The 12,067-nt window shown below is 44.6% G+C and overlaps 1 protein-coding gene across 1 annotated transcript; it reads right to left on the reverse strand.

The window, feature by feature from the left end:
• Window positions 1-5,519: 5,519 nt before the first annotated feature.
• On the reverse strand, window positions 5,520-6,258 carry LOC135905047 (uncharacterized). Its single transcript, XM_065436049.1, has 2 exons — window positions 5,945-6,258; window positions 5,520-5,865 (listed from the first exon to the last, which is right to left on the reverse strand). Exons 1-2 carry the CDS (start codon window positions 6,229-6,231, stop codon window positions 5,520-5,522), a joined length of 633 nt encoding a protein of 210 aa, XP_065292121.1. The 5' UTR covers window positions 6,232-6,258.
• Window positions 6,259-12,067: the final 5,809 nt, after the last annotated feature.

Consider the following 12,067-nt stretch of genomic DNA (forward strand, 5'->3'; position numbering starts at 1 on the left):
CGAATCGCGCTGCAGCGCGAGCTCGTGCGCTGCTCGCTTAATCTGCTGTAATCAATACTACCTTGCTGCGCTGCCTCAACATGCTGACTTGATGAGGTCAAGTATGAGCACATTTAACTCTAACCTGTGCTGCTCGTAGTGGGGCAGTGAATTGTCACCGAATCAGCCCGGCCATTTGTGGTCATTTACACAAACGGTCACTTAACCACTTCGCATCGGTCGAATTGTTAATTGTCGCTGTGGCCGGGTCTCGAATCGTGAATTACCAGCCATACCTGCTGCTATGTCGGTGTGCTGTCGGGACTGTAGGTGCAAAAGACCGAAATTTAGAACGCAGATAATCAAGCAAGCTTCAAGACAGGCGATGGCGCGAAGTTTCGCTTACTCAGCTCGGCGAACTGCAGCTATGCAGCGCACCCGACGCACCACTTCGTGAGGCCTTGAAGGAAAACGGTAGAATCTGATGTTGGTATTCAGGCCTTCTTGTTCATGGCAGCCCACGACGCAGAAGTAATGACGGTGACGCCTTCTCGAGGCTGGGCTAAGTCTCTCCGGATCGGCGTCACCGATTCCGTCTGCTCCCAGCATTACGTCCCACGGCACACAGAGAGCCCGTTTTCGGTAAACTATAGGCTATGGCGAGCTCGCAGCGTGGTCGGCATGGTCTGCGAGAAGTGACGAGCCTTTTCGCACTCGCAACAGGGCAGAAAAAAGTGCGAATCGACGCAAAACTCGGCCTAGAAACGTGCTTCACCACAGCCAGGGCTCAATACGACCCAAGCTGGTACGACCCAGATGTCGTTTCCCGCGCCGCCACCAGGCGCCGCTACTATACCTCAAACTCCAGCGCAAGACGCCCATACAGAATAGCATGCCAGCGGTTATATACGCGCCGGCAAAATTCTCTGTTCTTCTAATAAAGAGCCCTCTCTCTCTCTCTCAACATCATGGGGGGTGGATGAGCGGATACTATAAAAAAGCGCAGTTGCTGTACTTGTGTCCAAGGTGTTGTGGTATGAATTACAAGCAGCGCACAAAAAACACAACTCGTCAAACACAGGCATACGGGTACTGACTGGTCTTTTCAACTTTACCAAGGTTGGAGACCTCTATGAGAAAGTGCAAACAAATTACAAGCACCTAGACAGAGTAGAGGTACAGCCTGCGGCAAAAATTCTTTGCTTCAAGAGAGCGGAACCTGGTTGCGAGATACTATGCCAGCATATGAGCTGCAAAGACTACTCCTCCCTTCAGAAACACAGGCTCAAAAGCACCCGAACTCGAAACACAACAGGCCCGTACCGTGCAATATGGGGGCAGACAATTAGGCCAGCTAGGAGACTATATTCAACTGGCAAGCACTCGGACGAGGTTGCCATTCATGAAGACACAAACAGACATCAGGCACGTGTAGTAGACTGATGTGGCAATAACAATGTAACAGTAGCATGACACTACATAAAATTAAATACCATACAAGTGGGAACCATTCTAGGACGTCCTACAGCCAGAGAAACTGAACTGAATGCAAAGCAGCACTTGCAGTGCAAATTTGCAGACTACAACATCCTGCACGCCTGCATGGATTCACCAAAAGCTGTCAGGGCCTGTGCATCACGCCAGATTGTCAGGGAAATCGGGAGACTGACACACGACTTGCAAGCACGTGGCCAAGAAATTAAATTGCAGGTTACAGGGTACATAGCCATGCAGATATTCCAGGACACAAGTGGCCAGACATAACTGAAAACTAGACAAGTTGGTGTGTTCATTATTAATTACAGCACAACAGACAGCCAACGGACATGAAGCAAGAGCTCTGTGTTCACTCTGTTCTTTGTGTTTGTGTTGTGCTGTATAGTTAATGAATTCTTCAGGCTGCACAGAAGAACAATGGCCCCGCACAAGGCCCCGATTTCACGTCCAAATCTATGCGTGCACGCACACACACACATGAAGGTTGCAAGGGCACATAGCATGAAGCACTATCCGCAGTATTACACCAGACCTCGCAACTAAGGCTTATTGTGAAAATGAGGCAATTTATACAGTTTAACAGAAAAAGAAATGTATCAAGCAGGCCTGATGAAGATTGCTGCTTGATGCAACCAAACATAAATAAAAACATTGCAGAAAGAAAATGCAGACGAAAAATCCAAGTGAAGAGGAAAAAAACGACCATTCCATTTGCCAATCATGGATGCCAGCACCTTTCAAAAGACACGGTTCTTTTTCCAATACACAGAGTGACAGCTTGCTTATGCAAACACACTCTTCCAGTTCCATGCCATTGGAAAAAAAAACAAGTTTGTTGGAACGTAATTGCATGTACAGTGGGTGATCACAATGTTTCTTCTTTTACCCTGGGCTTGTATAGTTATTTGTATTTCCTCTCTCTCCTGTTTTTGATTGTTTGGTTTCATCAAGCACTGGTATTCTATCAGGCTTTCTTGCTGCACTACTTTAAGGTAACCTTTATAAATCACTGAAATTTCACAATAAACCTTTGAATTAGTTAGAAGTTAGCGCACCCTGCTACTATGCGCTATATGCACTTGCAACATTGCCAAAATAAATATTTTACAAGGTACACAATGCTAGAGTAGATATGCTGGTATGATTTGCAGAAAGGGATAAGTTGAGAATAATGAACACCTTTTTCAGGAAGTGTAGCAAAAGAAAGTGGACCTGGAAAATCCGTAATGGTGAAATAAGAAAATCAAGTTAATTTCACACTTTCTGTAGATCCCACCGCAATGCTGGATGTAGAATTGTTAGGTAGGGTAAAGGTGCAGTGATCATAGGTTAGCGAGGGCTAGGAAACACCTCAATTTGAAGAGAAAAAGAGTAAAATTGGTCAAGAAGAAACAGGTTAACCAAGATCCAGTAAGGGTACAATCAGACAAATTCAGGCTGGCACTTGCAAACAATTATGCAGTCTAGAACAGAGATGAAGATGACATAGGGGTAATTATTTAAACTGAACTAGGCTGGCTTCAGAGGCAGCAACTAAAATGGGAGGCAATGCACGGCAACCAATAGGCAAGCTCTTCCAAGTAACGAAGGGCCTAATAAAGAAACAACAAAGAATGAAAGTGTCCAACTCAAGAGGTAAGATAGAATTTGTGGAACTATCAAAGCTGATCAACAAGGAGAAAATAAGGGGTATTCGAAATTATAACATGAGAAAGACTGAGGAAGCCTTAAAAGATGGACCCAGCCTTAAATTGGTGAGAAGGAAACTTGGCATAGGACAAACCAAGATGTATGCACTGAAAGATAAGCAGGGTAATATCATCAGCAATATTGAAGGTACAGTAAATGCAGCGGAAGAAATCCATACTGACCTGTACATACCTCCATTAGAAACAGTAATGAACAGAACACAGAAACTCCTCCTATAACTAAAGATGAGGTCAGAAGGGCCTTGCAAGAGATGAAACGGGGAAGAGCGGCAGGAGAAGATGGAATAACAGTCGGTTTAATCATTGATGGAGGAGACATAATGCTGGCGGCTCTTTATGCCAAGTGTCTGTCGGCTGCAAGGGTCCCAGAAAACTGGAAGAACACAAACATTATACTAATCCGCAAAAAAGGAGACGTTAAAGAATTGAAAAACTATAGGCCCATTAGCTTACTCCCAGTATTACGTAAAATATTTACCAAAATAACCTCCAATAGAATAAGGGCAACACTGGACTTTAGTCAACCAAGGGAACAAACTGGCTTCAGGAAGGGATACTCTACAATGGATCGCATCCATGTCATTAATGAGGTAATCGAGAAAACCGCAAAGCACAATCAGTCTCTCTATATGGCTTTCATAGATGACAAAAAGGCATTTGATTAAGCTAAAATGCCAGCAGTCATAGAGACATTACATAATCAAGGAGTACAGGCCGCTTACACACATACCTTGGAAAATATCTACAGAGATTCCACAGCTACCTTAATTCTACACAAGAAAAGTAGGAACATACCTATAAAGAAAGGGGTCAGACGAGGAGACACAATCTCTCCATTGCTATTCACTATGTGCTTGGAAGTAGTATTCAAACTATTAAACTGGGAAGGCTTAGGAGTAAGTATCGACGGCAAATATCTCGGCAACCTTCTGTTTGCACGTGACACTGTTCTGTTCAGCAACACTGCGGACGAGTTTCAACAAATGATTCAGGATGTTAACAGAGAGAGTTTAAGAGTGGGGCTGGAGATTAATATACAGAAGACAGATAATTATCAATAGCTGGGCAAAGGAACAAGAGTTCAGGATCGCCACTCAGCCTCTACACTCTGTGAAGGAGTACGTTTATCTTGGTCAATTACTCGCAGGGGGCCCTCTTCATGAGACGGACATTTGCAAAAGAATAAAAATGGGTTGGAGTGCATATGGCAGACATTGTCAGATCCTGACTGGAAGCTTTCCACTATCATTCAAAAGCAAGGTGTACAATCAATGCATTCTACCGGTGCTGACATATGGGGCAGAAACTTGGAGACTGATAAAGATGCTTGAGAATGAGTTAAGGACCGTGCAAAGAGTGATGGAACAAAGAATGCTAGGCATAACGTTAAGAGACAGAAACAGAGTGGTTTGTATCAGAGAGCAAACGAGTGTAGCCGATATTCTAATTGACATTAAAAGAAAAAAAATGGTGCTGGGCAGGTCATGTAATACGGAGGCTAGATAATTAACCGGTGGACCATTAGGGTTACAGAATGGGAGGCACACTAGAGGATGGCAGAAGACTAGGTGGGGCAATGAAATTGGGAAACTTGCGGGCGCTAATTTGAGTCAGTTGGCACAGGAAAGGGGTAAATGGATGGATGGGATCGCAGGGAGAGGCCTCATCCTGCAGCGGACATAAAATAAGGTGATGATGATGGTGATGACACATAACCATCATAAGTGCAATCACAGTGACTTGTGGCCTAAATTAATCAAGAATAGCGTGGCTGCAAATGGCACCAGACAACACATAAGATGAACAAGAAAACCGAGATGATCAAACAACCAAAAATTTAATGAACAAGCTGAGTAAATACTGAGTGATGAGCAATAAACAGAACACACACAAAAAAGCAAAAACTAATGTGTGTTTCCCGACAGGAAACGCATCCATCTCTAACAGAGGCCATGTTGACACAAGATTCTCACAGCATTTTTAGATCTACAGCTTCCACAATTTCTCTAGGCAGCTGATCACCAGATGTACACAGAATGCTAGCTCCTTCCTCTACCATGCGCGCTCAGATGTGGAGACTTCTAAGGTTGTATTGTAGAGGAAGAAGCTAGGTGCTTACAGGAATTATGAAAGCTGTAGACCTAAAAATGCCCGGAGAACCTTGTGTCAGCATGGCCTCCATTAGAGATGGATGCGTTTCCTGTACACAAGTTATTGCTTCTTTTTGTGTATGTTCGGTTTATTGCTTGTCAGCCAGCATTTACTCGGCATATTCCACAAATTTTAAGTTGTTAGTGCACCTTATGATTGTCTTGTTCTCTAGCAGAAAGGCGTTCATGGTCGTAGCCCAGCATATGCTCGCTGCCACGGGATAGCACCCTGTGGGCTCATAAAATATTCACAGAACATGTCCCTTACGCTAGCTGCAGACCTGCTGTAGTTGTGGCCTACAGGTGGCTGCAAGGGAAACATCGCTTGACCACCACTTGTATGCTGCTGGCCACTGGTTGCCTCGTCCTCGTGGCTGCGGGATTGGTAAACTGGATCCTCTCGCAGAAAATTATGGAGGACACAGCAGGCCATCACCACGTAGTCGACGTTTTCAGGTAATAGGTTGATCGGACGACGAAATACCCTAAATCTTGACACCATGATGCCAAACGTGTTCTCGACACACCTCCTGAAATGGAAAAAACAACATGTTAGCTTGCATTATAACTATCTCACTACAGTGTAAAGCTACTGCCTAGAACATTTACCTTGCCCTGCTGAGCCGGTAGTTAAATATCCTTTTCTCCTCAGTCTGATGCCTCCCCGAATAAGGCCGCAAGAAGTCTTGCCGTAGTTGGAAGGCCTCGTCTCCCACAAAAACATGAGGAGCTAATGTACTTGTGTTGGGCAAAGCCTGTAGGGGAGGGAGGCCAAGGGTGCCATTTTCAAGGCACTTTCCAAATCTTGACGCACTCAGTGTGCCTCCATCACTCTGCCTGCCATATGCACCGACATCGACAGCAACAAACTTCAAGTTGCTGTCAGCCACGGCCATCAGCACTATAGAATAAGTGCCCTGTAAAGATAATGCGCCACAATGTAAACACCTCATTGTACATAGACTGTAAGCTATTTATTTATTCGCATTATTTGATGAGTTTGCTATATGTGCCCAGAGGTTGTTATTAAATAAACTGTATAGACAGTGAACATTACTCAAGCAAAATAAAACTAGAATGACAGCGTCAGTAATTAATTAACAATCACATATGTCAGTCATTGTAGTAGAAAGACAAAGGATAAAGAATACATTGTACTGGGCATAGTGTCGCTATACAGGTCGGCATCATGAGCGCACATCATGCAGATATACCATATATCCATTATAATAATAGCATGCATATATAATGATCATAATTATACAGCTAATAATGACAATAGCATACCTTGTAGTTGTAATACAGGCTGCCCGAGTGTGGTGGGGCCTGTATTTGCACGTGTTTGCCGTCAACTGCGCCGACGCAATTGGGGAAGTTGCACCTTTCACTGAAGCCTGCAGCAGTGCTTCTCCAAGTTTCAGTTGTTGGTACCTGAGGAAAGTCGGAACAATTGTAAAAAGCAGTACATGACAACACAAGGCATATGGGTAAGGTATTAAAACCCCACCGATCGAGTGTTCTATCGGGGACACAATTGCCCAGGCGACGCGCGCGACCGTCGGCCGAATTGCATCGCTGCACTGTCTGCCGGGATCAGCCGCGCCACCGTCTGCGCTCGAAATCGTAGGAAAGCGCATACGTGGCCCATTAGTGCCCCACGCTGTCCGGCGACCTCTAGGGCAGACCATAGCGCGACTGCATGATCCCGGCAGACATGCAGCGATGCAATTCGGCCGACGGTCACGCGCGTCGCCTGGGCAATTGTGTCTCCGATAGAACATAAAACGCACTTTCCTTATTAAAAAGCTGAAATATATGGACATGCATACGATCGACGAACATGTAGAATAGATCGTTCATTATATATTGGGATAGATAATGTCGTTTACTGTGCGGCATATGTTAGTTGCTGGCCTTATAATTGCTGGAGTCAGCAGCGAGGTTGCTGAGCGCATTGGGCTTTCCTGAGGGCACATTGCGCACACAGGACAGCTAGGTGAACTAGGACAATTCCATTAAGCGTTCCGAATGAAGTTAGTAGAGAAATAACAGTCACAATGAAGTGCCCTTGGAAACGCATTGGTATACGTACGTTACTCGCTGTTGTATTTTCCCGGCATTTACGTCGCGTTTTATGCAGCATATAAACGCGGAGGTAACGCAAATAAAGCGGTGCAGAGGCAAATTCGGAGGCACGAAATCCCGAGAGTTCGCGATCGTCATTCCCAATCACGGTGCGATTATTGTTGCTGGTGCCCTAAAGTCAGCTTCGCTGCAATACAGGCGTCTTGTGCGGTGGAGCAAGAGTCGCAGAACATAGTACATGTTTAAACGTACATAAGCGCTGAGCTGTTTCTTGTGGATGTGGCGATTTGGGACGTTCCTCACTGTTACATTTTCACGGGGTCCTTTGAAAAATGTATCAACGGGGTTCTACTAATTCCTTTTCTATAACCACTTTACATTTAGTTTCCCCGTGATTGTTGCGATGGCCTGACAAAGTGCGTGGTCACGTGGGAAAGGGACACTACGACAGTTTGACAGTCCAGCGTAGCAACATAGCGGACAACCGAGTAGCCGGTGCGAGTGCCCAAACGTCGCAGTGCCATTTAGGTGACCGCGCTTCCCCGTTATACGTCACAACACAGCAGAAACGAAGCCGAAAATGACTAGCAAGTTAAGGCGGGCTCTGTGAGGCTTAAGAATTTTTTTCTTGAGGTTTAGATGTACCGGGCCTTCATTTACAGCAAAAGGAAGACTTGACAATCATCGAAAAAATGTGCTGACTTGAAAGCTGTTTCTCTGGCTCACATTATGCAGAGCTGTCAATTAGCAATACAGGAGGCTACTCAGTTTAACCTCAAATTAATGTTGCAAATACTGACTGAGCCGCATGTTTAATCTATATATGCACCTTTTATGCCTAAACATGTACGGCCACTGCATGCGCAATATACATACCTTGAGGCATACAGGTTGCAGGGTATACTCCACAAGAGCCTGCACGTGGCGTGCACAATGGAGGACACGGTGGAAATGCCCACCCGGAACTCCAAGGCAATATCCTGCATAAACATCCCCGAGGCCAAATACCTAAAAAGAAATTTTCGTATTATTTACTGCAATATAACGACACAGTGAGTTGTGAAAGAGTGCATGCTGTACTGGTACAGGTGAATCTCGACATGACGAAGTCGCACCTGACACAAAAACACGTTCTTAATATACAAGATTTGTTATAGTTGTATGCATGCCAGTGGCGACGAAAAAGGTTCAATTCGTTATATCCGATAATTTGTTATATTGACCTTTGGCTGTTTCAACGCAGCGAACCAAAGTAATTGCGACATCATATGAAGGAAGTCACAGGAAGACCTCTACATAAAATAGGTCACAGCCAATGCAGCAATGATTTGCAAGTTAGAGACAATAATATACTCTGCAGATCGAATTAGTGCCTATAGAAGGAGCAACTGTGGCGCAACGGCAAGTGCAGCTACGAATTCTGTAAGTTAACATGGTAGCGCCATAATTAAGATGCCTATATTTAAGAAATGATGAATGAAAACAAATATAAGATCCACTCGCATAAAATTGCATTCCGGGGGTTTTACCTGCCAAAACCACTAAGTGATTATAAGGCCTGTCGTAGTCCGGCTTAGTTTTGCCCACTTTGGTTTCCAATGCACGGTAAACGGGTATTTGAGAATTTCGCGGCATCGAAATGCGGCCGCTGCGGCCGGGATTTCATATTCGTTCACATAAATACCTGATAGTGATGGCGAGTCTGGCCCGCGATGGAATTGGCTCTCGAATGAAGTGTAGCCTAGTGAGGGATTCTTCCAAAAGAGCGTGCAGTTCTTCGAATTTTTCTGGTGTCATCCTGTAGTACTTCCTAAAATATTCGGGGTCGCCGGAAATCAGCAAGGGCATCTGAATGAAACAAACAAGACAAGACGATGTATGTATACATGAATATTGACCTTTGGCTATTTCAACGCAGCGAACCAAAGTATCGCGACATCATACTGAGACACTGGCAAACTGAGAGAGCGCTAGCAACTTACCACTGTGTGAAACTCGGACTCCTGCCTTCGGTTCACCCATATTGGCCGTGTCCACCAGCGTCTTGACGTGGCATGTCGCAACAAGATCTTTTTTTCAAGGAGTATCATTTCCAGTAGGAGGAAATGGAAGAGATGCGAGCTAGGTCGATGCAGGGACATGTCTACGTCGTTGAACACATCAACGTCGGCCTGCCTGTTCGTACTCCTTGCCGAAAGCGTCATCAGTAGAAATTTTTTCCTCTCAAGCAATACGCGCTCTTCCTGTAGAAGAAGTGCTATAAAAGCCATAGCGTTGGCTGCCATCTCGATCGGAATCAATGGGCAAGCTCACGAAGAGAGAAGCAGATGACAGCGTTGCTTTTCAACTAAAGTGTGTGTTGCGGGTGGCAAAATATAGGTGCGGAGAGAGAGAGAGAGAGAGAGAGAGATGTGGTTCTAGGGGAAAAGGAAAGGTTGACCATATTTTCTGCAGTCCTTGCGGGAGCATAGCCGATGTTGCTATGTATACAAAGAGAGAGAGAGAGAGAGTTCTTGTTTGAAAGCAGAGAATTCTCTGCAGGGAAAGGGGAAGCGAGAAAAAGCTTCCGCAGGGAAGAAAAAAATTTAAGGCAAAGAGACAGCAAGAGTGCTAGGAAAATAAGAACGCTGTGCAACTGCAACAACTAGAAGGTTGAGAAGTGCGATGCACCGACGCACTGTCGGTTCCGGAGGGGGGGTTGGAAGGATGCGACGGGAGTGAAGGACGCGGGTGCGGGGATGCGACGTACAGAAAGGGCGCCGAAGGCTAAAGGTCAACGGGCGAGGTGGGACAATTAGGGAAGCAGAGAAAGTTTGCTAACATGAAAAACTGTGCTGGTCTACTTGAAGGAGGCGGACGCACATCCCTTGCACAAAAGAAATGAAACGCATAATGGACTAATTAACGAAAGTTAGCTAACTATATTTTAACTAATTTAATTATGGTACATATTGCAGTTTACAAATTCTAGCCGGGGAGTTCGCAACGCGGATCCACTGGGAACAAATTATCAGGATGACACCAGTTTCGACCTCGAGGTAGTAATTCTCGAACTTTGCAGACAAATGCATAAAACTACGCTGTTAATATAGTAAACGGTACGACAGTGCATTTGTACAGCAAGTTTAACGGCGTATATCTCGTAAATGCTGTCACACACACACACATGTGTGTGTATATATATATATATATATATATATATACACGCACGCACACACACACATATTATATATATATATATGTGTGTGTGTGTGTGCCTTGCAGTCTCACCCTCTAAAATGAGTAAATTTCCATATGTGCGATCTCATATTCGTTAAAACTTATTGTAATTAATTTTTGTTAATTAGTTCAATACATGCATTTCAATTTTTTTTGCAAGTAATGTCTGCCTCTTCGAGTAGACTAGCTCATGGACTAGAATTGTGCTACCTGCCACACACAATCTTTAAAAAAAATTTTGAAAGTGTTTGCTGAAACCCTGTATACACACATGACAACAGCGCGCACATCTGCAGTTTCCATTAAAGCTTTTTTTTCCGTATTTCCCTCCAAGCAGAGCTGCGAGTCGAGCGAAGGGTCTTTTGTCTGCCCGCTTGTTAATTAAATTAGCATCCGAGTAGGTTGTTGCAGATATTGTTACAATGAGTACTCTTCGATAGGGACTTTTATTCGTAGTGCTGCTACATATATTAATTGTTGTGTTTCATTTAGGGATAGCGTAAGGCAAGAATTGAACACAATTAAGGCAATAAGGCTATATTTGCTCTGTACGTATTATAAACCAATTGAGTCATTGCCGACAACAGTATCATCCCGTATATGTTTATTTCAGAAGAAAAGGAAATAAAGAAAAGAAAGCAGAGAACATTTTGACGTCTTTATTTTCCCACTTCGCTGTTTGACCTCCAGTCTGTGTGCCGCCCTTTGCGCGCGTCTCCCTTCGGGCTTTGCGTTCCACGTCACTTAAATTAGTGAGAGTCGCACCGTTCAACCTTGAAAATGGCGCAGCGCTTTACCTAGCTTTCCAGTTCTTTAACCTTTGCAGGGTTACGTTTTCTGCTGCGTGGGAACGTCGTGGCTTATCCCTCCTTCCGCCCCTCCCGTACAGTTCGTGTTGGTGTTTTTGTTTGTTTTCTTTTTAACCAGCCCCCAAACAAACTCTCGAAGCTGAAAGTGCACGTAGTGTCGTTGGTCGCCATGGCAACAATACTGTAATAGCTAGGGCTCAGTTGCGCATTACACAAAAAAAGCAAGAACCTAAAGACAGTGGCATAATTGAGAAGCGTTGTAAATACAAAAAAATATGCAAGAATTAAGAGCAAGAATGGAATGTCCAAGGTTCAATTCTGCATATACTTTTGCACACATCACGTGCGAAACTACTACGGCTTTTGTACCGCATCACGTGAACAATTTGCGCACCAGCGATATGCCAGCGAGTCGTCTGTCACAGAGAGTCGTCTGCTTCAGATCTTCGTCTCAACGCCTCTGTTCAACAATGTCGCGTGCGTCTTTCAACGAGTTGCTGCTAGAGGAAGTGGCAAAGCGCCCGCTTTTGTGGGACTTCCTTGTGGGAAGAAATCAAGGCAGCGCTTGAAGTCGTCGATCCTGGAGGTACGTATATATAAATGTTCTTATCTTTGTGGC

Source organism: Dermacentor albipictus, chromosome 6, assembly GCF_038994185.2.
Source record: "Dermacentor albipictus isolate Rhodes 1998 colony chromosome 6, USDA_Dalb.pri_finalv2, whole genome shotgun sequence".
In the NCBI taxonomy this organism is placed as follows: Eukaryota; Metazoa; Arthropoda; class Arachnida; order Ixodida; family Ixodidae; genus Dermacentor; species Dermacentor albipictus.

Bases quoted from the DNA above. Each gene is read 5' to 3' on its own strand.
- LOC135905047 (XM_065436049.1), bottom strand. From the start codon at position 6,231: ATGGCCGTGGCTGACAGCAACTTGAAGTTTGTTGCTGTCGATGTCGGT. The intron at 5,866-5,944 runs GTAAATGTTCTA...TTTCCATTTCAG, and splicing joins TACCGGCTCAGCAGGGCAAG to GAGGTGTGTCGAGAACACGT.